General features: G+C 35.8%; 1 protein-coding gene across 1 annotated transcript in view; it reads left to right on the forward strand.

The window, feature by feature from the left end:
* The window catches only part of GPC5 (glypican 5), a 746,092-nt gene that overhangs the window by 49,981 nt on the left and 670,525 nt on the right, over positions 1–25,586 (forward strand). Inside the window, exon 2 of the mRNA XM_027771471.1 lies at positions 2,429–2,590. Within this exon, the coding sequence (XP_027627272.1) occupies positions 2,429–2,590 (162 nt within the window). The remainder of the gene's footprint in view (positions 1–2,428; positions 2,591–25,586) is intronic.

Here is a 25,586-nt window from a genome sequence, read left to right on the forward strand (position 1 = left end):
ATGAGGTGAAGAGCATAGCTTGGGTATTGGTATGTCTGTTTCTACATACAAACTCTACTCATTGGATAGTTTTCATACCTGTATATGCCTTCATTTCCTCATTTATAAAATGTGGCAGTAATGGTACCTATGTATGATATAGGCTGAAGTGGAGGTTGATGTGAGGTTTAAATGAGATACTGCATATACATGGTAGATCCTCAACTATTGGTTTAGTAAGTAAAACTTGAGTATTTATGGTGTATTAGGCAGTATACTGGGAAACTGGGATATTAAAATGAGTTTGGAGCTTTACAGTATAAGTGAGGGAACTAATTAATTAGTCATCTCTTGAAGAGTATGAAATTGTGACCTCCGTAAGTGTAATAGAGAGGTATATGGGCCTCCAGGGGCGTATAATAGGGACTTGAGCTGTCTGAGAGGTTAAGGAATGTTTTCCTTAAGAAGACTGTAAAGAGCTGAAGAAAAGGTGGGAATGAAATAGGGAAAGTATGTGTTTGCTGCATGTGTGGAGAAACTCAGGTAGAATAAGAGTATCTCAGACAGAAGAAAGAATATGGAGACTAGCTCTGTGGCAAGGGGGATCTCGGTGGATATGAGGATCTGCAATAAGGACACAATGTGAAGAGAAGGGTACAGTGATTGATGTTACTGGGGATGATGCTGGATAGGGAGAGTGGGAGAAGGGTCACAACCAGAGGGTCCTTACAGGCTTTGTTTAGGAATGGCATTTAACAGATATTTGAATTCTGGAGCAATATTTGCAATGATCTATTATTGGTGTTCTTGCTGCTATTCTTTTTATTCCTTGGCAATCTTCCCCATACTAAACATGTTTATATTCCTTAATATTTATTCATTGTTTTCTTCCCCAATCTCTAGTATTGTTCTAGCGCTCATTCCTCCTCAGTTCTTTCATTTAGGAACAAAGTTGAAAAGATTGCTTTGTTTTCTTTCAATCAATTATAGGGTTTAAAGTAGAATTTCCTTTAGTCTAACTTTAGGCAAGATAAATGAAAAACAGTTGCCAAAATGTTACCTTATTTGCCTGACTGACTTAAAGTAGAAATTACTAGAAATTTTTGTGTACGATGTTAGTAGGAATCTCAAAGTGATTCCCCATGTTGTGATCTTACCCAGAAAATGTAAAACTAAGGGCATTTCTGTGTGAAGTATTAGGAGCTTGAAAGGTGGCTCTTATGTGTATGCACTTGGGTGCATGCACGTGTGTGTGTGTGCACGCACACACATGCATAGTTTACTTTCATTGATCTGAAATTTGTTTGTGAAGACTAATGTGGGAGCCAGGAAGTTCCAGAAATTAAAGGCCATAGTACTTCTATTTTAAAATAAAAGCATAGCTGTATCACATTAGGCCATGTAAATATGATGGTCCTGAGTGATGGAGAAAGTCTGTGTAGCCATGAGATGCCCTGGGCCTTACACTGATGGCGGTGACATCAGTGTTTTCCTTCCCAGTGCTCTTTGGTCCAGTCCTCTAGCATCTGCTGTGTATAAAGGTGCTTGCTTTGGGTTCTTATCCAGGATGAGAGTTGTTAATCATTTCTGCAAATGTAATTTAAGCACAATTCTTGAATATATGCAATGACTTTACATTTTATATAATATACATCTTAACAGAAATTTTCTGAGTATAATTATACAACTAAAAAGTGCTTTGAATGGTAAGGATCGTCTCTAGCCACTACATGGTGAGTCGAGTTTCAGGTACTGGATTTGGACCCATGGTAGGGGACTTGATTCTCTATCTCATCACTATATATATATTTTTTAAAGCAGAACTATCACTTTATGTTAAAGGTCATTTAAACAGTAAACTCTTTAGTACATTTAAATTTTGATTTCTCTGGGGGAAGGAGTTAAATCTCATCACTATTGCATATGATAGTTTATTCCACAAGAAGTGCACATGGATAGGAATTGAAGAATCAGGTAAAGTTTGTCTATTTTTTACCCGTATTTGATGTCTAAAATTTCATTTAATTCCTCAGCAAAAGTAACTGTGTGAGTCCAAATATTTATTCATAAATTATAGAGAATTATAAATAAATTTACTTGAAATAATTTTGGCCACATTTAAAAAATAAGCAAAATATAACTTTTCTTGATTTAGTACTATATGTACATAATGGTTTGCATTTTATTGAATAGACATACTTAATATTTCACCAAGAAGTAAAAAAAAACAAAACATTTGAACAAAAAGCGAATGATTTAGAATACTTTGTTCATGATTATGTTCATGGACATTGGATAAAGTTTCTTATAGTAAATGTTTCAGTAAATCAATTCTTCATGTAGAACATGAACCCTTATGTCCATGGCTGATCATAATGCCTGTCATATAACATATAACATTTGTTAAGTAAACAGGTAATCACTCTGGGAAATATTATGTGTGTTCCAGGACCCGATCTTCAGGTTTGCATATCCAAAAAACCTACATGCTGCACCAGGAAGATGGAGGAGAGATACCAAATTGTCGCTCGCCAAGATATGCAGCAGGTGCTTCAAACAGCCAGCTCGGCATTAAAGTTTCTAATTTCTCGAAATGCAGCTGCTTTTCAAGGTAAATGAATCTTGGGTTCTGAAACTAGGAACCAACCTTGTTATGTAATTTGTCTGTGACAATTTACACATGGCTGGGTTTATTTCCTTGTATTCACGTATTATTCTGATATAAAATGAGTTGGACTGGGGAAATAGTTATATTAGTGAGTGGTCCTTGGGAATATATACCACAACAGAGTTCTTCTAGATTCCTCAATATTTCCATCTATGGTTTTACTGAAGTGTGAACAAATACAATCATTAGGCTTTATGAAAAATGTTCTGTATCATAAAATTTTATTAATTTTAATTTATTAATTTTTTTCTTTATTCACAATAGAGCACATGTGTGCACATGTGAGAGAGGCAGGAATAGGGGAGTATCTGGCACCCAGTGTCTGGTTATGCTGTTATTCTCCTCGTCCAGTCCTCCAGGTTCTGGGATCCTGAGCACTTATTCATGTGCTCAGTGTGTTTCAGGCTGACCGTGCTGGGGATTTGAATTGAATCTTGGTTGCCATGTGGGATTTGGTTTCCCTTGAGCAGTGCATTATGGCTGTACCATGGAGCTGGCCCTAAAATTCCAATGCTGTTAACTGGCTAATTACAGATTTATTTATTAAAGAATTATTTTATTTTACTTTATATATTTATTTTAATTTGACCAAGGAAGGGGAGAGCAAGAGTGAGAGGGTGAGAGAGAGAGAGAGAGAGAAGAATTAAGCCACCAGGACCAGGACTCAAACCGTGGTCAGCCATTTGGGACTCCAGTGCCCTTAACCACCATGCCACCTGCTAGCCCCTATAGATTTACTTTTTTAAATGTAATTTGAAGAAATATTTCACTAAAATTTCTCTCTACAACCTCATGCGGTTTTCATAACACCAGTGCTATATATAAATGTGCAGCCATGCCTGATAAATAGTAATAAAGGAAATATTAATAGGATGTTTAAGGGTCAGCTAAAGCCAGACTGAACATAAATGCAAACAGTATTATTCAGAAATAAAATTAATGAGTTATAAAATTGCAAGGCTTTTCAAAAAATAGATGATCTTTTTCTTACTCTTTTATCTGTTCTATAAAATTTGTTATTGCTATAATAATTTATTTTTCCTTTTTATAAAACATTAGCTATTCTATATATGACTGGAATGGAAACATCTAGATTACACAGATTTTCAAGCAAATCTATTGTTTTCGTTCAATGCTGATTTTTACTTTTGTTGGTATTCTTTTTAAATAAGTATATTAATGTCAATCTACTTAAATAATTTGCTTTGTTTACCTAAGTGACTAAATCACAAAGCTAATTAATTTTTAAAACTATACTTATTAAATAAAATAAGTGTAATAAATCAGAATAAAATTGAGTTGAGTTAATGTGTAACTCATGTTGAATTGATTTTTTTGTAGAAAGCATTAAATGTCATATATTAAGATGTTATTAAATTAGCATTTTCATAGATGCCTTAAAAATCAACTTAAAATTTTTGTTATATAATTTATATCAAATTGTTGAAGGAAAGTTTATTGCTATGCATTTTGAACAAAAATCTATGACCTAAATAGGCTAAGTTAGAAGGTTTTAACCACCCACTGAAAGAGATAAGAAAGATGTATTTTTCTTGAAAAATGATAGTATGTACAATATGGAAAATACACTTGAAGAGTAAATGGACAATGAAAAGATAAGTATGAATAGAACAGGGACTTTGTGGTTATTGGTTAGTTGCTTGAAAGATGAACTGGACTTACACTGAAAAAACTAAAAACATAAACATCTCTTTTGTTTGTTTGTTTGTTTGTTTTTGCTATAAGGCACACGGGCTCACCAGAGAGACAGAGAGAGACAGAGAGACTGAAAGTGAGAAATCACCCCTCAGGCCATGCTACAGCCCTTTCTCCATTTTCCTCTAGGGATTTTGGACACGCACACATATGTGCCTGGTGTGTTTCAAGCCTCCGTATCTGGAACTCAAACCACAGTTGTTCATCTGGGAGTCCAGCAGCATAACCATTCTGCCATCTGCTGGTCCCAACTGTTTCACATCTTTTATCAAAACTAAACCTCTGGGCTGGCCCCCTGTCTTAGTGGTTAAGGGAGCCTGACACCATATGGTCAACTGCATAGTTCAAAACCAGACCCCATGGCTTGAAAAACACTCCAGGTGTATGTGCATGTATACCCCAAATTCCAACAGGATGTAAAAACAGGAAGAAACTATTGCAGTGCAACCATGCTCCATTGGGAGATGCTTTCACCCTCATTTCCTCTGTGTGTCTCTCCCTCTCAGCAAATGCCTCAGGAAAATACACTTGAAGAGTAAATGGACAATGAAAAGATAAGTATGAACAGAATAGGGACTTTGTAGTTATTAGTTAGTTGCTTGAAAAGCAAAAAGTTTTTTTTTTTTTTTGGAAAAAAGCAAACAGACATGAAACCCCAAATGAAACAACTATTATTTCTCTATGTAAGAATACATGACTGGGGGCCAGCAGGTGGCATGGAGGATAAGATGGTGGATCCCAAATGACTGATTGTATGGTCTGAGTCCCAGACACAGCCCCTTGAGAAATATGCCAGGCATAAGTGCCTGCATGGCATGAATTCCAAGAGTAGAATGGAGGAAAAGGGATTGTGGTGTGGCCGTCCCCTTGGGGGGTGATTTCTTACTTTCCCTCTTTGTCTGTCTCTGTCTTTTTCTGGTGAGCACTCGTGTCCTACAGCAAAAACGGCAAAAAAAAAAAAAAAAAAAAAAAAGAATATACCACCTTACTACCTACTATTTTGGATAGCAATATTAACCATATAGATGAAGAAAGAAAGTACCATCAGTTATCAGAACTAGTCAATTTTCATTGATTCTTTTCTTTTGTCTTCAAAGATACTGTAGCAGACATTTCACATATACTTGGATAAATTGGCGAGATAGGGCTCATTAACTGCAAAAGCTTGGGAAACCTGGACTACTTAGACTCTTAAAATGGGTTGCGGCTCCTGAACAGTTCTGGTGATATTGCTGAATGTTTGGTGGTCACTATCCCTGTAGTAAAACTATATGTGAAAGTATGGGATTGTCTCCTTGTACCAGAGTGTCAGGTAACTTTATGTAAGCTTTTGTTCTTTTCTACTTAATAAATTGTACTTGCTATATTTGATAGGCTGAGTTTTGCTGTTTGTTTAATAAATAATTATAAAAAAGAAAAATGGTAGAGACATTCTTAAATATGATTTATTATAATAAATTCTAATTTTCTTCCTTTGTGGAATGTCAGGATATATTTAAGAATTGTGAGAAGACAAGACAAATTTGGAAGAAATTTGCCTATAGGCTAACTTTATTGAAACAAAGTCTCTTATAAGAATACCTGTTTTTAAATTTAATTAATAGAATATGTAGCTTTAAGCTTATTTTAATAAAAACAAGCTTAAATATATATGCTAAAGTATATGAGAGCTCACATCTGCTGTATCATCTCTGAGCAGGCTACTTTATCAATAAGTAAAATCCCCTTCATCTAGTTTCTGTGCAACAAATCAAAGTCTTCATTTTTATGAGAAAGAGGTCAATGCCTTGGAAAGCAGTCTGCTTGAGAGAAATTTAGCAAAGAAATTAATTCACTTTTCTAATGATGTCAGGTAGATTTGCTACATTTTGATCTTTTAATCTCTAAATATTTCATTTATATTTGCTATTTCAGCAGTGCTAAACTTTTTTTTTTTTTTTCTTTTTGGTAGTATTGTGGGATATAAATGCAATCAGACTGGGGCCAGCAGGTGGCATGGTGGTTAGGGTGCTGGACTCCCATAGCTCCAGTCCCAGACCTGGTAGCTTGAAAATCATGCTGGGCATGTGTGCATGCATGGCCAAAATCCCAAGAGAGGATGGAGAAGAAGGAATTATGGCATCGCTATCCCTCCGAGAGTGATTTCTCACTTTTCCTTTCTGTCTCTCTCCAGTGAGCATACCTGCCCTATTCCAAAGACCTTAAAAAGTAATTAATAATAAAAAAAAGACATCGACTAGGCTAAAGTATGGTCCCTTCTCTCATAGACTTTAATGGGGCCCCAGTAGATACATGTTTTCACAGGAACCCCTGATTCTGGCTGATAGGGATTAGCATTTGGGTCCATGGATTTAGACGGCCCCACATGACTGTTCAGTGAAGACTGGAATGACGGAAAGTGTGCAGGAGAGAGTGGAAGCCATGCTGGCAAGGGTGCTGGAAGAAATGGAAGATTGGTGTATAGTTCACATTCAGCTCTGGGGCCTGCCTGCATACTGGTTAGGCTAGGATCTGCCTCTGGGACAACCCTCCTACTTTTTAAAGGATTTCTTTGGTATTTGTTTCAGTTACATTTCCTTAAAATATACAAAACAGCTAAACAAAAATCTGTTGTTGGAAGGGCCCATAATTTTGACCTGGGATTTCACTATATCCTAAAGGCAGTCATTCATGTGGCATTTTGTAAGACAAAAGGAGTAAGCTGATACTTTTGTGTGTTGCTGTTCATAAATAAGTGGTGCTTTTTGCAAAGAGGAACCCTTACTTTGTCACAGTAACTGTTCTTTATTTTCAGGAGCTTAACAGTGTTTATGGATAAAGCTGAACAGCCTGGGATAATGCAAGTGTGTTTTCTTTGGCTGTTTTTACTATGAGTTTGATTGCTTTAAAAATATTTTGGAAATATTTTTTATAAATGTTTTATTTATATACTGAAGTATGGTATGACTTACGATGAAACAGGAGAAATTGACAGAGAACATATTGTCTTCTAGGAAAAACTTATCCAACTTTGAAATTTGTCAGTTTTTGAAATGTCATTCAAATGAGATAATCAAGTTTAGTTTTCTAACTTAAAGTAATACAGAAATTTCAACATCCCTTTCGAAAATAAAATGAAGAAATATTTTCAAGGACACTGTTGGAAGCTCATGTTTTGTTTAAACATTGGTAAACTAAGGTTTTCTGTCTCTCTCCAGTGAGCATACCTGCCCTATTCCAAAGACCTTAAAAAGTAATTAATAATAAAAAAAAGACATCGACTAGGCTAAAGTATGGTCCCTTCTCTCATAGACTTTAATGGGGCCCCAGTAGATACATGTTTTCACAGGAACCCCTGATTCTGGCTGATAGGGATTAGCATTTGGGTCCATGGATTTAGACGGCCCCACATGACTGTTCAGTGAAGACTGGAATGACGGAAAGTGTGCAGGAGAGAGTGGAAGCCATGCTGGCAAGGGTGCTGGAAGAAATGGAAGATTGGTGTATAGTTCACATTCAGCTCTGGGGCCTGCCTGCATACTGGTTAGGCTAGGATCTGCCTCTGGGACAACCCTCCTACTTTTTAAAGGATTTCTTTGGTATTTGTTTCAGTTACATTTCCTTAAAATATACAAAACAGCTAAACAAAAATCTGTTGTTGGAAGGGCCCATAATTTTGACCTGGGATTTCACTATATCCTAAAGGCAGTCATTCATGTGGCATTTTGTAAGACAAAAGGAGTAAGCTGATACTTTTGTGTGTTGCTGTTCATAAATAAGTGGTGCTTTTTGCAAAGAGGAACCCTTACTTTGTCACAGTAACTGTTCTTTATTTTCAGGAGCTTAACAGTGTTTATGGATAAAGCTGAACAGCCTGGGATAATGCAAGTGTGTTTTCTTTGGCTGTTTTTACTATGAGTTTGATTGCTTTAAAAATATTTTGGAAATATTTTTTATAAATGTTTTATTTATATACTGAAGTATGGTATGACTTACGATGAAACAGGAGAAATTGACAGAGAACATATTGTCTTCTAGGAAAAACTTATCCAACTTTGAAATTTGTCAGTTTTTGAAATGTCATTCAAATGAGATAATCAAGTTTAGTTTTCTAACTTAAAGTAATACAGAAATTTCAACATCCCTTTCGAAAATAAAATGAAGAAATATTTTCAAGGACACTGTTGGAAGCTCATGTTTTGTTTAAACATTGGTAAACTAAGGTTAAAATATTATCTTTCCTTAGAGATGTACTCTTTCGTATTTTCTCTCATCTTCAAATATGTTCACGAATGTCTACATAAGTCTTTATTCTGGAAAAATTCCAGCTTTATATATGGCATTTTTAAAAAAAGAAATGTTATTGCAGAAGTCTATATGACAAATAATATTTAGAACAGAAATGATTTAATATTTTTGCTTATGCTTTCATTCACTTGGCTAAATTTTTATTCTTTGATTATAAGTTCTCAAAAGATTGACAAACGTGTCCTCTTGGGATAAAATGTTATATTCAGGATTTTAATAAAAAGTACATTTCTATTTTTAATAAAATACAGGAATATGTTAAAATTAAATATCTTAATCTTTATAAAATTTCCTTTAAGGCATGTACATTTGCCAAAGAGAGATAGGGAGGAAGAAAGGTAAAGTGAGAAAATACCACCAAGGGGGGGGTGGCCAGGCTGATCTCCCTAATCTTCCGTTCTCCTCTAGGGATTTTGGGCATGCACACACATGCACCCAACGTGTTTTTAACCTATCAGGGCCTGGACTCTAACTGCACAGTCAGCCAGGTGGAATCCAACCACTTTAACTACCATGCCACTGGCTGGCACTAAATATCTTACTTTAGAAAAAGAGAATGAATTGAGAATGAAAATATTAATATAATTTTTATAAATATTTTCTCTTTATATGCTAACATATGCATACTAGCTACTGTAAAGTGTATAGCTAAGACATAACTACTATAAAATGATACACTACATGTAGTATACCTAGTAGTATATACACATACACAGCAATATATAGTGTCAAAGACAAGCTCTAGTTAATATTTGAATATGCTAATGTATAGGAGGTCAAATTGATTTATATAAATGTTATAATATTGGGCAAGGAGTACATTAATGCTGTTTTGTTCACTTTAGCTGTGCTTTACAGAGATGAATTACGTTTAAAATTTTTCCTTGGAATAGCAAAATACAGAAGGAGGAAGGAATAATGCTAGTTCTTTCTTCCTTCTTTTTTTTTTTTTGGAGAGGTTTTTCCTATAGTGTACGTGCTCTTGCCAGAAAGACAAAGAGAGACAGAGACAGAAAGCGAGAAATCAATCACCTCCCAGGGGGGATGGCCACACTGCAATCCCTTCTCCTCCATTCTTCTCTTGGGATCTTGGGCATGCACGCACACACGCCCAGCATGAGTTTAAGCCACTGGATCCGGGACTCGAGCCATGGTCTACTACATGGGAGTCCAGCGACATAGCCATTATGTCAACTGCTGGTCCCAGAATAATGCTAGTTCTAACACTGAAAATTACATGACCAAAAGCTCAAGAATAAGAAAACAGACTTAGGTTGGCAATGTTGGGGAAACTTGATGATTTTATCTGTAGCATTTAGAGCAGATAATCAGCAAATGTAATAAATGAACTGCATGATTAAATGAACAAATGAATGGCACTTAGCAAGAAGATGGTCCTAAAATAAAATGAGAGTCTCTCTCTCTCATCTTGCTACCTTCTTTTATTCTTTCATTTATCCTTCTATTGATGCATTAATGTATCTGTTGAGCACCTAGGAGGTGCCTACTCAGATGCTTAGACTGTACAGTGGCCAAATATAAATCTAGTTACTTTTATTGGCTTCTTCATACTTCTACCATGATACTATATGTTTACTAGTTTATTAATTTATAAACTAGAAAGGTACACATTTCTGTCACTGGCATTCAGAATGCAATTGCATTTTCTTCCTTTTCAGTTTTAGGCAATGTGTGGTTTAGTGTGTTATCTCATACAGGAACTATCAATGCAATTGGTCTTTATCCAATAGGCCTTTATATCTGAAATGTTAAAAATTGTTTCTTTTGAAACTGTGTCAGCAGGCTGCTGTTAATTATGACAAATGAGTAATTTTCTTGTATTCTTGATAAAAGTTGCAAAAGCTTAAATTACTTCTCAGTTGGAAATAAAGTTTGCTTTGCATAAGACATTATTGATAATGAAAAAAAAATTAACTATAGACCTAAAGTCAGATTTACTTTACTAAATTCATTTTGGTAAACTTTAAGAAGTTTTAATTATTTTAATTATTTTAATTCTCATAGATGATGGTTAAAATGATATCACCTTTGACTGTGGTAATCTTGCCTCGCATAGTCACTTGCTCATAGTAGACTAAACAGTTCTTTCTAGATTTTATATGAAACACATTTTCATTTACATTTTTCAAGGTGAGAACTGCACATTTATTGGCTTAAAGATGTGTTGATACTTTATCATATTATGTATTATTTACTTATCTTTGTATTAGCTTAATCTTTCTTCTACATAGAAAATTTGCAGTTTTTTTTTTTTTTTTTTTTTTTTTAAGGATTTTGCCGTAGGATATGTGTGCTTATCAGAGAGAGGCAGTGAGAGGGGAAGTGACACACATGTGCCCAGTGTGATCTTCAAGCCACCAGGTCTGAGACTTGGACCATGGTTAGTCATGTAGGCGTCTGATGCCTTAACCACAACACCATCTGCGGGCCCCTCACAGTTATGTGCTGAAGGAAAGGGCATCTGGGAGATTATCATGGTTATGTTTTTGAGATGAATCTGTATCTCTTTTGTCTATATACCTATTCCATTCATCCATTAAATTTAATCTACAAACTTTCTTTCTATAGGATTGTGACATTTATCCATTCTGTTGATGGAAATTTCAGAAATTTCCAGCTTACATTTGCATTTACAATGCTGCAGTGACCATTCTAGATTATGTCTCCATGTGTACATATTTCCCTGGGTTATTCAAAGAGGTACAGTTGTGGTTTATAGCCTATGATATTTCAGTAAATATCTACATGGTCAACTTTAGTAGATACAATATTTACTAAACAATTGCTCGTCTAAGCAGCCAACACCAATTTATGCTTCCACTAGTATATTTTGTGTATTTGTATATTTTGTCACTGAAAAATTGCTCTTCTAAGTAGCCAAACTAATTTATACTCTTACTAGTAGTTTGTACATTGTTGTTGTTTCACACACATCTTTCCTAACACAGGATAGTCAGAATTTTAACAGCTTTGTTGAACTTACAGACATGAAGTGGTATCTTGTTTCAAAAAATGTGTAATTCCCTAATTATTAAGATGTCCAAATGTTTTTTTCACATACAATTCTTTATTTTGTGTGTTATGAATACAACATGTGAACATGTGTGCACAGAGGATATTATACTATATTGTATTTTGTATATATTTAAATACTTCTTTTAGGTGCAAATATCATATTGGAGTTTCAAATCTTAAAGTTTTATTTCTTTCTATATTCTAGAGAAACCCAAGTTCTCTGACAGTTTTCTTCACATCTCAAGACTTCCAGTCACATGGTTACTACCACCTCTGCTGTCCTGCTTTTTACTATTTGCTGTTGCTTGCCTCTTTTTATTATATTAATCCAATATGATTTTTTCTTAATTTCCAGCTTCACAAATACATACATAAACTCTCGCCTATGACGTGTGTATAGAATACATTTTATAAGATGATAGTGGTTAAGGAAGACAGAATCTAGAGATCAAAACTATTTTCAAATTGAAATTGCTTTTCATGTTTGCAAGTCTTTTTCAGCCCTCCCCTATCAATCTGTGAAGCAACCACCCTCAAGTCATTTTCTCCAGCCCATAGGTCTCCCTCCTCCTATTCTTCCCAGATGATGAAATAATGTATTTGCTCGTTTTTTACATCTACTATGTAAGCCTAAAAATATTAAATAATCCCCACATTGCTCTGAAGGTGTTTGTAAACTGAGTACTTTTTTTTAGACTTTTTTTTTTTTTTTTTTTTTTGCTATAAGGTGCATGTGCTTATCAGAGAGACAGAGAGAGAGAGATAGAAATCAAGAAATCATCCCCCAGGGGAACGGCTGCATGCAATCCATTCTCCTCTCAGGATTTGGAGAGCACATGTATGCCCCTAGCATGTATTTTAAGCCACGAAGTCCAAGACTCGAGTGGTGTTGACTATGTAGGAGTCCAGTGATGTACCGTTTTGCCATCTGCTGGTCCCAGATTGAGTGCTTTTTAATCACTATGTTGCCTACTCAATATTTTGGGAGCAGTGAACTTCCCAAATAACACAGACATACAAAGTGCAATGATCTATATAAAGTATGAACAAAGTGTATTCTCTTTTTACAGTATTAGTTCTCTTGCATCCATTTTATATTTTCAAATAACTTTTACAGTACTAGTAATCTCTGAAAATAAATTAGCACTCACTAACTAGCTACTTTTAAAACAGAGCTTACTGGGTCAGCCATGGCATAGTGGTTGGGATGGCTAGCTCTCACATGGCTGACCAGAGGACCCAAGGCCTGAGAAGCAGTAAGACACATGTGCTTGTATGCCCAAAATCCTGAACAGGAGGGAAAAAGGATTAGGGCATGACTATTCACTGTGGGGGTGCTTTCTCACTCACTCAATCACTCACTCACTCACTCACTTATTCACAAACTCTCTTTTTCTTTCTGCCTCTCTCTAGCAAAGGCACATGCCATCTGGCAAAATTTTTAAAAAGACAAAAAACAAAAATGCAGCTTATTCATCTTAGGAATATCTCCTCTCAAAAACAATATTAGAAAAGTTAATCAGGAATCTTTATAAGATCCAAGATGTATTTCATGTAAATGATTCTTTATCATTTTCCTTATGACTAAATATTTCAGAAAAAGTAAAATAAGTTGAATTTAAAAAGCGTTTTTCAGTGTTTACTTGCTTGATTTATGTGATTACAGGGAATATGTACCTTTAAAAAATTACTTTTTCCAAATGTTTAGAATATACATGAAGGGAAAGTTGTAATATCAATATTACAAGTGTGTGATATGACACCAATTTCATAAGTCATTAATTATATATTCTTTAATAAACTTTTTTACCATTGGAACAAACTCTGCTATTATATTTATAATAGTATTTAAAACTTGCATACTGTAAAAAGTGAAATTCATGCTTTTTTTCTTTCTAGTGTAGCTCTAATATCTAAATAAAGATTTCATTTTTTCCCCCTTTGTCAGTAGTTTTAACTAATGTATTTTCTAAATGTGTGTCTTGGAATTAATATTTTTATGTAGTAAAATTTTAACATTAAAAGTAGAGTATACCCCTATTTATAAGAGGATGATAAAAGGACAAAGATTGGAGAAAAATGAAAATATATCTAAAATATCTTATGTGAAGTGCAAAATTGAAGTGCAGGTGAGTAATAATTTTATTACAAAATCGCTAATCTATTGCTATTATACATTTTATTTTCAAATTTCGTTGAAATACATCTTGATGCACTACATTACTTACTTACTAATGCTTGTGATAGGGTGCTTTTTAAATAGTTATTTTGTCAGCATATATAGTTTTACAAAGAGTAGACTTACCCCTGTTCAATGTCCAGAGTAATTAACTAATCAGTTTAAAAAATAACCTTGTTAGCATTTTCAGAGCTTAGAATTTTAAGTTTTTTTTAGACAGGGTTTTGCTGTGTCAGGATCCTCCTGAGCAGCTGGGACCTCAGGCAGCACCACTGCTCTGTGCTTCCTCAGGGCCATATTGCTGGCAGTCAGCTCAAGATCCTCCTGGCTTAGGATCCTATGTGACGGGGACTTCTGTGTAGCACTTGCCACCACCCTTGTCTTTTAGGGTGGGTAGAAACTGAACCCAGGCCTCCCTTGAGGTCCCAGCTTGCCGAGCAGAGCATCTTAAGAGTGCATGCCACTGTGGCTGAGTCCACTGGTCTCCTTCAGTGGACTTTACATCCCGTGGGACCTCAGCCTGCTGCACAGCAGTTGTTAGCTCACCCTCTCACAGTGGGTCAGTTTCATGTATATTAAGACCATACAACATTGTATCTAAAATGATTAATGATCACTTTAATTACTTTTATTGGACAGATAAAGTACTGACTTTATTAAGATGTTTAAGAAACCATTTAGAAACTCAATAATGTATCTGTTTTCATCTATTACAAATAACCTAATCACAGTTTATCATAAGAGACTATGTTTCAATACGGCTCTTTTTTTCTCATCTTATTTCTTTTTATTATTATTTTAATTGGTACATAATAATACGTATTTTTGAGATACAATGTGATTTTTTCAGTGTATGAATACAATGCATAATAACCAAAGATCATATTCAACACCTCAAACATATCACTGTATGTTGGAAACATTCAAACTCCTCTGTTTTAGCTATTTTTTAATTTAAATTTAAATTTTTTAAAATTCTAAAAAATTAATTTATGTTCATTCACTGAGCATTGTCACAGCATACAAAATGTGATTTCCCATCCAGAATATGCTGCATAGTAGCTTAATCATACATGTTACTGTCAATGATTTTCCATTTCTAGTTTCATATATATATATATATATACATATAAACACACACACACACATATATATATATATGTATATGTATATATTTTCCCACTATTTCTCACCCTTTGCCATTTCTCACCCTCCTCCCACACTGTCTCAGGTGTCCACAGTTGTTTTCCGTTCCTTTTTTTACCCCACCTTTTATTGATTCACAAAATTTTTAAAATAATCTTACTACTTTCAATAGCAAGCTCTACTGATATATACATATCCATGAATACATGTCTGACTTTAGGCATGAAATTCTGAGTAGATCAAATGTGCTATAAGGTAACACCTAGCTGATGCTATATAGTTTACTCTGGTCATTAATTATGTACTTTCTCCTATATTTTTTAATTTTAAGAAAAGTAGATTTAGCTTTAATAAATCAAAGAAATGCTAATGAAATATGTTTAAAACTTAAAGCCAGAAAACAGATTGGGATTCTGTTCAAATAGTAGGTACATGAACCTATCGGAAGCTCAAGACAAGACAAAAAAATCTTAAAACCAGAAAACAAAGCTTAGAAGAAAATCAGCAATATTTTAGTCAAAAGTTATAAATTTTATTTTACCAGTTCAGTCTCATATACTTTATCTTCTGTTATGGTTCAATTTTCCCAGTTAAATTCTGGGCTATAATATTTAACTCCAGACTTGTACCCGCAATTAAGTTGGCCATTTTCTTAGTTTTTGAACTCTTATTTCTGTGTGGCTGTATTTAATTTTCCTGGTATTGCACTCCCTGAAGAACTTCTTGGAATCTGGTCTGGTGTTGGTAAATTCTTTCAGGTTTTGTTTTTCTGAGAATGTTCTTTTCTTTTCTTCCCACATGAAGAATAATCTTGCTGGGTATAGTATCTTTGGTTGCAATTGCTCTTCCCTTAACACTTTGAATGCAGTGTTCCATTCTTTCCTCACTTGCATTGTTTCTGATGAGAGGTCCGTTGTTAGTCTGATGGGATACCCTTTGTAGGGTAACTTGACGTTTCTCTCTTGCCAATCTTAATATCTTGTCTTTGTCTGTGGTTTTGGTCAATCTGGCTATAATGTTTCTTAGAGAAGATCTTCTTAGGTTGATTCTACTGGGGGTGCTTTGTATTTCTTGGGACTGGATCTTTGAATCCCTCTCTAGGTTTGGAAAGTTTTCTTGCAGGATTTCATGGAATAGATTGTCAATGCCCTTAAGGGTCTCTTTGCCTTCTAGGATAACAATTATCTGGATGTTTGGGCGTTTGATGGTATCTAGTATTTCTTGTACAGTTTTCTCATTCTTTTGGGCAATTTTCTAAGTCTTCATGGTGGGTTTTTCTAGGCAAGCAACTCTGTCTTCTTCATCTGAGATTTGATTTTCAGTATGACCTAATCTGTTTTTAATACTTTCAAGGGAGATTTTGACTTCCTGTATTACAGTCTTCATCTTTAACAGGTCCATTTGATTCTTTTTTATAGTGTGAATTTCCTCTTTTAGATCTTGCAAGAATTTCCTCACCTCCTGAAGCTCCTCAGCTCCTTTCCCCTGCCTCTTCCACAGTTCATTGTCTCTCTTCTCTTCAATTTCTGTTAGCTTTTTCACCTTAAAAATTCTAAGTTCTTTATCTGACATTTCTATGAATTTCATCATACTCTCTGTGGGTGAAGAAGAGTTATTATTTTTCCTTGGAGGAGAGGTATTTTCTTGTTTTACCATATTTCTTGTGATCCTGTGGTGATTTCTAGTAATCTGATGGATGGTGCATTTCTTCTAATTCTTGAATTTCAGTCTGAGTGTTCAGAGATGTGCAGGAAGAGGTGATCTGCAATCTCTCTTCCATTCTGTTCTCACTCTTTGTGCATCAGAATCAGTGGGAATAGAGGAATATTCTGACACTAATTGTATTTAGATGTTTAGATCCTGTTCACTTGGACCTGTCTAGACATTTACTGTGTAGGAGCTGAGAAGAGAACAAGTAAAGATAAAGGGAAAGAAAAGAATTAGAGAAAAGTAAGGAAGAAAGTATAAAAGAAAAGAAAAAAAAGGATAATAAAAATCTATAGATTTTAATTTTCATGGCATGCGAAAGCAATATTTCACAGATGAAGTGCAGGATCCATGTGGAGATGGGCCTGGGTTTGTGCATTTCCTAAACAGAAGGGGAGGGGCACCTATTAACACAATAAAGGGGCTCCAGAGCCCAGAGAATACTTTACCTTAAAAAAATGTAAATATTAAGAGACACAAGGAGACATGGAGAGAAAGAGACAGGTAATACTACCCACTAGAAATAAGTGAGGAAGTCTTAGCAGAAAATCTTCATTTTAAGTCTCTGAAAGCAATATTCACAGCTGAAGTTCAGGATCCATGTGTCTCAATATGGCTCTTAAGTGGCCTATAGCATGTGACAGCATTTTGTTCTCCCTTCAGCCTTGTTGCTGGAACACTACATTTTTTTTTGGGGGGGGTGACCTCCTGCAATGGCAGTGTGGTTAGGGACAGTGAGCCCTGCTGTAGGTAGCAGGAATTACATGAAATAGAATAAGACAGTGTGTATGTAATTGGAAATACCTTTGGTGGAAAATGGACCAGCTATAGGACTAACATTGGAGACAACTAATTAACAATGAAATGGGTATGTGTGATGATGTGACTTTTTTCCTTTTTAACCCTTTTCCATGTCTAGGGAGGAGGAACAAGTAGAATAATACTAATCCGAGCTTGATCATGTACAGTGAGAGATTATTGGTGATAGAGATTCATTTGTCTGTTCAACAAATACTCATGGGGCACTTCTATGTGCCAGCCTGTTGTAAGTGCTTGGATGCATCAATGAATGAAACACAATCCCTGTCTTCATAGTTTGCAGTTTAATCAGAAAAGAAAGAAAATGAGCAAACATGAGTTAAGATGTATTAAATACTTTGGGAAAACAGAGAGCAGGGTAAAGGTGACGTTTCAGCAAAGATTTGAAGAGAGTGAAGGAGTTAGTCATGTGGCTGTGTGAGAGATAGACATTCTAGGAAGAGGGCGTAGCCCTAAGGGAGGAGCAGGCCTCCAGTGTCAAAGGAGTAGCAACAAGGAGGCCAGTGTAGTTGGGGTAGAATGGGTGATACTGAAGGTGGATGGAAAGGAAATCATGGAGACAACGGGGGGCAAATCTTGCAGAGCTCTTTGACTTTTATTCTGAAACAGTGTTTTTTAAACCAGAAGTGTGATTTGATTCAAAAACAATTATCTAGTCAGTGGACTGACCTATAGATATAAGAAGTTCATTTTAGGAGATTATTATAATAATCCAGATATATCATGGTGAATTAAATTTGGGTATTGGCAGTGGAGGTGATAAGAATGATCTGATTCTAGATCTATTACAATAATTAGTGAAAAGGAATTGAATCAAGAGGGGCCTGATTGTGTGAAAATATACCAAGGTGTATTTGTGGGGTAGGTGCCTGGAGTGTCGTATTAAAGATGCCTAAACTGCAGGTTGGTTGCCACAGGGACTTGGAAAGTTCTGAGTGTACTGTGACAGACTATGGCCTGTTTCCCCGAAGCTCTCAATGAAAGATGGATGTTGGTTGGAGTGACAGGGACATGGCTTGATTATTCAGTGGAAGTGAATCTTTGACACACAGTAGATCAGGAGTAGTGATCTGGAAGAGCCGGGAGATTTCTAGTGCCTCTCTACTGTTTGGCTCTGTAAAGTGATAGAAATGTTGTTTCTATAGTAAATATATCTATATGTGAAAATAAAATATTGAAAGAATCACTCATGATTCTACACAATGAAATATATTGCCAATATTTAACATAATTTAAAAGTGAAGGGCAGTGTGAAGAAATAAATAATTCTAATTAAAACATCAACCCAAGTACAATTTATTAACAATCTTCGAGCATTAAAGAAAGAATGTCTGTAATAAGACAATAGTAAGTAAAGTTGTAAGATCAAAATAAAGAATTTCGGGAATTTAGGTGGCACAGCAGTAAAACGCAGTGGTCTGTGACTGCTTTGCATCCAGAGACCTCCCTGAGTGCGAGTATGCTGGGCGTGTGTGCCCATGATCTGAGGCTGGCTGGAGGCAGACTGTGGTATTATGACCCCATTGGAAGTGATGTGTCTGTCTCTATCTTGCTTATGGAATAAATATGCTTAAAAAATCCATGAATTTATTATGAGAAATTAGTTTTAAGCATAATTATAAAATATATAACATAGTTAATAATTGAGAATAAAACTCTTCATTAGTTAGTAACCTGTTAGCAAATAAGGTTCTAAGATGAAAGTAAGATCTTGGGACTCACTCATTGTTGAAGTCTTGGTGACAATTCGCTCTCTTTTTTTAAAAAAAAGAATTATTTATTTTTCAATTTTTACCAGAGAGAGACAGAGAGAGGGAGAGAGAAAGCTGCCAGGTCCAGGACTCAAGCCACGGTTGAGTGGGAGTCCAGCACCTTTAACCACCATGCCACCTGCTGGCCCCAACATTTCTAAGGACACAGTTGTCATTTTCATATGAGTTAAAAATGAACTATGTCTTGTTTTTCAAATAATATTTAATAATTAGCAGTAATTTAAACAATATAGTTTCATTATATATTCTTTTATCTAATTAGAAATATTTGCAGTTCATGTAACTAGCATTACTATCAAATTTTTAAAAATTAAATAAAAATTATTTATTGTAGACTACAAAGTACAACTTATTAAAAATGTGGACATATTCTTAATATTTATAATTTCTTTCTATAGCTTCTGGGAAAAAACAGATTAGATAAAAACACTTAATCGTTATACATACCCTTTAATTGGTAAAGTGTTAAGAATATAGTGTAAAGTAAGGTACCTCTTTTTACTCAGACAAATAAAGGACTTACATTTTATAACCATTCCTCAGTGTAGCTGTTCACGATGGGAAATTATCCATGCATATCTCTATGCTTTAGCATAAAATACATTTAGCAATAAATGGAATATGGATGCTATAGCTTTTATGCAGAAGGCAAAGGGCTTGAAATGGCATCTCAAGATCCAGAAAGTTATGATAGTAAATAAAGGGTAATTGTCGGGTAGCTATGCTGTGCTTATTTTATCCCAGGGTAATTCTGCCTGTGGGCTAACTTTGGTATAAATAAAGATAATTGAACTTTTGTACCTTAAAGGATATTGTTCTCTTGTACTATTTATTTGACTTTATCTCCTCAGGATATAAACTTGACATGAAATGTTAACTGGGGAAACACATTCAATATTATTTTCCTTAAGTAGGAATAAAATGAAGATATTCTGTAATAGAACAAACACTGGTCTTTGTTGTGAGATTGAAGATACTCCATAATAGAACAAACACTGGTCTTTGTTGTGAGAAACACTTGTGATAGGACAGGCAGGGTGCTCAGCCTTTGAGAACAAGGGCTCTAGACATGGAGGGTCTGGGTTTAGATCCTGACTCAAGGTTTGCTAGCTGAGGCCTTGTTTCCCTGCTTATATTGATGGGATGATAATAATAGTAACTTCGAGTGGGGCCTCAACTTTCCCACTTGTGGACTGGGTTTATAATAGCACCTTTTTCTAGGCTGCAACTAATAAGGATTAATTGAGGTACTCTTTGTGAAGGACTGAGCTTGGAGCCTGGTACACAACGAGTACTTAGCATATGTTAACTGTTCTTCTTTTCTTTATGGAATTCATTTTTTCCCTCGGTATTTGATAAGCAGTAAAACATTTCAGGGCAGCAGTTGTGTAAGGGCTTTTCTGTAAGTGTGTTATTCAGAATTGGGTGAAGTCAGTCATGATGAGCGGCTAGGCAGGAGATCCAAACTGCTCGATCTCGTTTTGGATTGCTATGGCTGGCAGGGTTGCCGAGTCATGTTGTGTGAGCACCCAGGGTTATGACCGAGCACACTCTGTAAATTGGTAATGACAAGCCAGTGAGAAAAATTACTTGGTGAATAATAATAATCAGTCCATTTTATAGCAGTTTTCTGCTGCCCTGCTGGTAATCAAAGAAATTACAAATTTCAATAAATGTTATTAAAGTGTAATGTTTTGACTGTCTCTAGAATAGAGACTAACATGAATACCAAAATCAAAGGTTTGTCTGAAATGATACAAAAGGACAGAGTTCATAGAAAATTAAGGGCTGGCATAGCGAATGTTACAGTCTTAATAGTGTCCTTCTCTGAATGACAGTGTCTTCACGTATAAGAGATTTCAATTTTCGATACCACTGATTCATTCTGATCATATTCAGGGATGTCTGTATTAATACTTTATGTTGGTATATGTTAGCAAAGCCAAGCCTCTAGATTATGCATCTGTGACTTATTAGATAGAACCACGAAATTCAAATTAGCCTTTCTCACCGCAGCATGGGATGAATAAGTGCATAACCCCCAGAGCAGCGTGAAAGGTTTTGTGGTCCATAGAATGCAACATCAAATTTAATCTAAGACTTTATTGACTTTCTTTATAGGCTAATGTTCATTAAAGCCATTTTTATTCTGACCCAAATGTTGCTAATTATTATTTTATCAAATGCTGTGACTTTCTAATAGCAGCAAGGCATTGTAGGTTTTCTCTCTATACATGAGGAAAGACCATGGAGAGGGAAGTAGACGCTGACAATCGCTGGGAAGTATGATTTGGAAATCCTTCTCTCAAATCACGCTTAGAGGGGTGAGACAGTGGTGTCCTTTGGTTCAAAACAAAAACAATAAATTCTGTGTTCACATTGATTGTTTTAAAAGTCTGTTTATTGGGAACCAGCAGTTAGCGTAATGGCTATGTCACTGGACTCCCATGTAGTCGACCACGGTTTGCGTCCCAGACCCGGTGGCTTAAAACTCACGCCAGGCGCGTGTGTGTGCGTGCCCAAGATCCCAAGAGGAGAATGGAGGAGAAGGGATTGTGGCGTGACCATCCCCCCTGGGGGGCGATTTCTCGCTTTCTGTCTCTATGTCTCTCTCTGTCTGTCTGGCGAACGCACATGCCCTATAGCGAAAACCTCTCCAAAAAAAAAAAAAGTCTGTTTATTGAGAGAGAGAGAGAGAAACAGATACTAATGACAGGGTCTCACAATGTGACGATCCTTCTAGCCTCCTAGACAGCCGGGGTGGCAAGCTCTCTGTGAGACTCTGTATGTTCAGGTCAACCAGGGATCAAAACTCAGATCTACCACATGGCTCCCATTTCTTGTAGCAGCACCCTCCCACCTGTACCTGTATGACTGGGCCCATATTTTATTTTATTTTTTTAATGTTTTTGCCATAGATTGCATGTGCTCTCTGGAGAGAGACAGAGAGAAAGTGAGAAATTATCCCCCCAGAAGGGATGGCCACACCACAATCCCTTTTTCTCCATTCTCCTGTCAGGATTTTGGGCATGCACATACAAGTGCCCAGTGTGATTTACAAGTTGCTGCATCCAGAACTCGAACTTTAGTCAGCCATGTAGAAGTCTGCTGCCTTAACCACCATGCTACTTACTGGAGTCTGTGTTCTGGTTTTTAAAATTAGTGTTTAACATGCTCGATTTTTAGCTGTAGTCCCAGGGTAATATTCTAGGATGATCAGGGCAACTGTTGCATCTGCTTTTGTTACAAACCCTCAAAGTAGACAAATAATCAATGCATTTGGCAATTCCTACTCAATGTATTTATTGTATCTATTATTTTTAAAAAATCATATATTTTGAATGTAGATTAAGGGTATGTTTTACGGGAACCAGCAGTTAGTGTAATGGCTATGTCGCTGGACTCCCATGTAGTCGACCGCGGTTCGCGTCCCGGACCCAGTAGCTTAAAATTCACTCCAGGTGCGTGTGCGTGCGTGCCCAAGATCCCAAGAGGAGAATGGAGGAGAAGGGATTGTGGCATGATCATCCCCCCTGGGGGGGTGATTTCTCGCTTTCTGTCTCTATGTCTCTCTCTGTCTGGCGAGCGCACGTGCCCTATAGCGAAAATCTCTCTCTCAAAAAAAGGATATGTTTTACAATTGGTATAGCTCTTTCAAAAAGCAGTTTGACAGCACTTAGTTTTAATATGTGTTTTCAATTGTTTATGCATATTGAAAATTTGCTTTAAAGACCATTTGGGACAGGTTCAAGCATGTTAATTGCGTCCATCCTGAACACTGAGAGTTGGGGTAATCTGGATGGTTATAATTGAGGGAAAGGTAAGGAAAATGTTACAGAAAATGCATTATGGAATAGCGTGTGTCATTAAGAATACTACTGATTGCGTACACCTGACACGGATAGATTTTTTAAAGTGTTGATGGAAGAAAAGAGGAAGAATGAACGATAGCACAATACCATATTTGTATCCTCTTTTTTTAGATTGGTGTTTTTTTTTTTTTTTTTTTTTTTTTTTTTTTTTGGGGGTGTGGCGCAAGAGAGAGAGAGAGAGAGAGAGAGAGAGAAAATCACCTTCCAGAGGGAATGGGCATACCATAATCCCTTCTCCATTCTCCTCTTGGGACTTTTGGGCACAAATACACACATACATGCCTGTTGTGTTTTTCAGGCTGACTGTCGAGTCTGGGTATGGGACTGCAGAGTCTGCCATGTGGTGCAATACCTTAGCCACTGCACCACCTCCTAGCTCCCATAAGTGTATCTTAATGATACATGTTTGGAACAATTATATTTTACTGGAACGTGTACAAATCAGAGTTCACATTAAGTGCATTAGAATGATTGCTTAAGGGTATATGATTGTATGATTTACTATTAAACCTCATAAGTTTGAAGAGATGGGAAATGCTAAGATTAGTTAGAAAGAAAAAGAGATAAAGTTAAATAGTTATAAACCTGCCAAAACATGTACAGGATCTGTATGCTGAAAATGCTGATGAAGGAATTTGACCTAAATAAAACAAAAATATGGCTCAGCAATAAAAAAGAATGAACAAAACATGGATGGATTTTAATGGAATTATGCTGATTGAAAAAAAAAATCTCAAAAGGTTACATATTATTTGATGACATTTATGTAATATTTTTGAAATAATAAAATTATACAGACAGAGAAAGATGAACAGTGGTAGCTGTGGGTTAAGGATGGGATGGGGAGAGGTAGACATGTCTATAAATGGCCAGTAAGAGGGAACTGTGGCAATGCAATGTCTGCGTCTTGATAGTGGTGGTGGTTACACAAAGCTGCATATGATAAAATTGCATTGAGCCACACACACACATAAACACAAATGTGTACAAAATCTGAGTAAGTGGTGTGGATTGCACCAATGTCAATTTTCTGGTTTTGATATTTTACTATAGTTATACAAAATGCAATCAACAGGGAAGGTTGGGTGGAGGGTGGAAGGGACTTCTTACGTTCTTTTTTCTCTGCAGCTTTATCTTAATTTCTTAGCTACACAAGAGGACTTCAAAACACTTGTGAAAAATGGGATTAAAGTGTGAGTTTATCTTGGTGCAAAATATTTTGAAATCTGTGTGTGTTTTTTCATGACATGCATTTTTCATAAACTTTTTGAAGACTATGTATCTGTCTCAACTTTCAAGTTACTGGCATTTTTCTTTAGAATACAATTTTTCAACACATTTCTATTTTAAAAATTGCCTATGATCTTTTTTCTCTTTGATGTCTTTTACATTCACTATTTATCTTTAATGTTATCTTTATTGTGAAATAGCTAATAAAGTAAACCATACGTTTTTTAGGTGAACATTCCATGAACTTTGACAGACACATTCGGTCATGTGACAAACACAACAATCTAGAGATTTTTTTTCTCATCCCAAATATAGTTATCTGAGACCTTTGTCTCTAATTTTGGTCTATTCCAGAATGTTATATAAATGGAATCACACTTCATATAGCTTCCTTTGTTTGGTTTCTTCCACTTAAGCACCACATCTTGTTTATCTAATTGCAGACTGAGAGAACTGTATTCTTTTGAAGGCTTTTTTTTTTTTTTTTAAGAGAGATTTTTGCTATAGGACCCATGAGCTCATTGGAGAAACAGAGAGGAAGTGAGAAATCACCCCCAGAGGGAATGACCATGCCACAATCCCTTCTCCTCTCCTTAAATAGAGAATATGAATTTATTCAAATAAAAACAGCAGTTTCATCAAAAGATTCTTTCCACAAATTGAATTTTTCCAAATCAAACTTACATGATGAATTTTGGTTAACACCCTATTGCTTAATTTATTGAGTTGCTTTGTTGCATTTAGTAGAGAAAAATTTTATGTCATATAAAAATATATTCTCAGGAATTGAAATATATTAAAAGTTTAATTTTTTAATTGCCAGAGGGCATATGTATTGCCAGAAACACAGAGTGACAAAGGGAGGGAGAGGGAGAAAGCCCTTCCAGTGAGGTGTGGTCACTCTACAACTCCTTCCCCTCCATTGCTTCTTACTGCTGGGATTTGGGGTACACACACACACACACACACACACACACACACACACACACACATCTGGTGTGTTTTTCAAGCCTCCTGGGCTGAAATTCAAACCACAGTTGGTCATTTGGAATCCAGCTCCCTTAACCACAAGGCCATGGCCAGCCCCATTAAAAGTTTAAATACTGAGTTTTTTGGTGCTACTTTTGTTAAATATTTTAAGTGTCAGTCATTATGGCACTTCTGCAATGGCACAG

Source organism: Tupaia chinensis, unplaced genomic scaffold (genome assembly GCF_000334495.1).
Source record: "Tupaia chinensis unplaced genomic scaffold, TupChi_1.0 Scaffold000033_1, whole genome shotgun sequence".
NCBI lineage: Eukaryota > Metazoa > Chordata > Mammalia > Scandentia > Tupaiidae > Tupaia > Tupaia belangeri.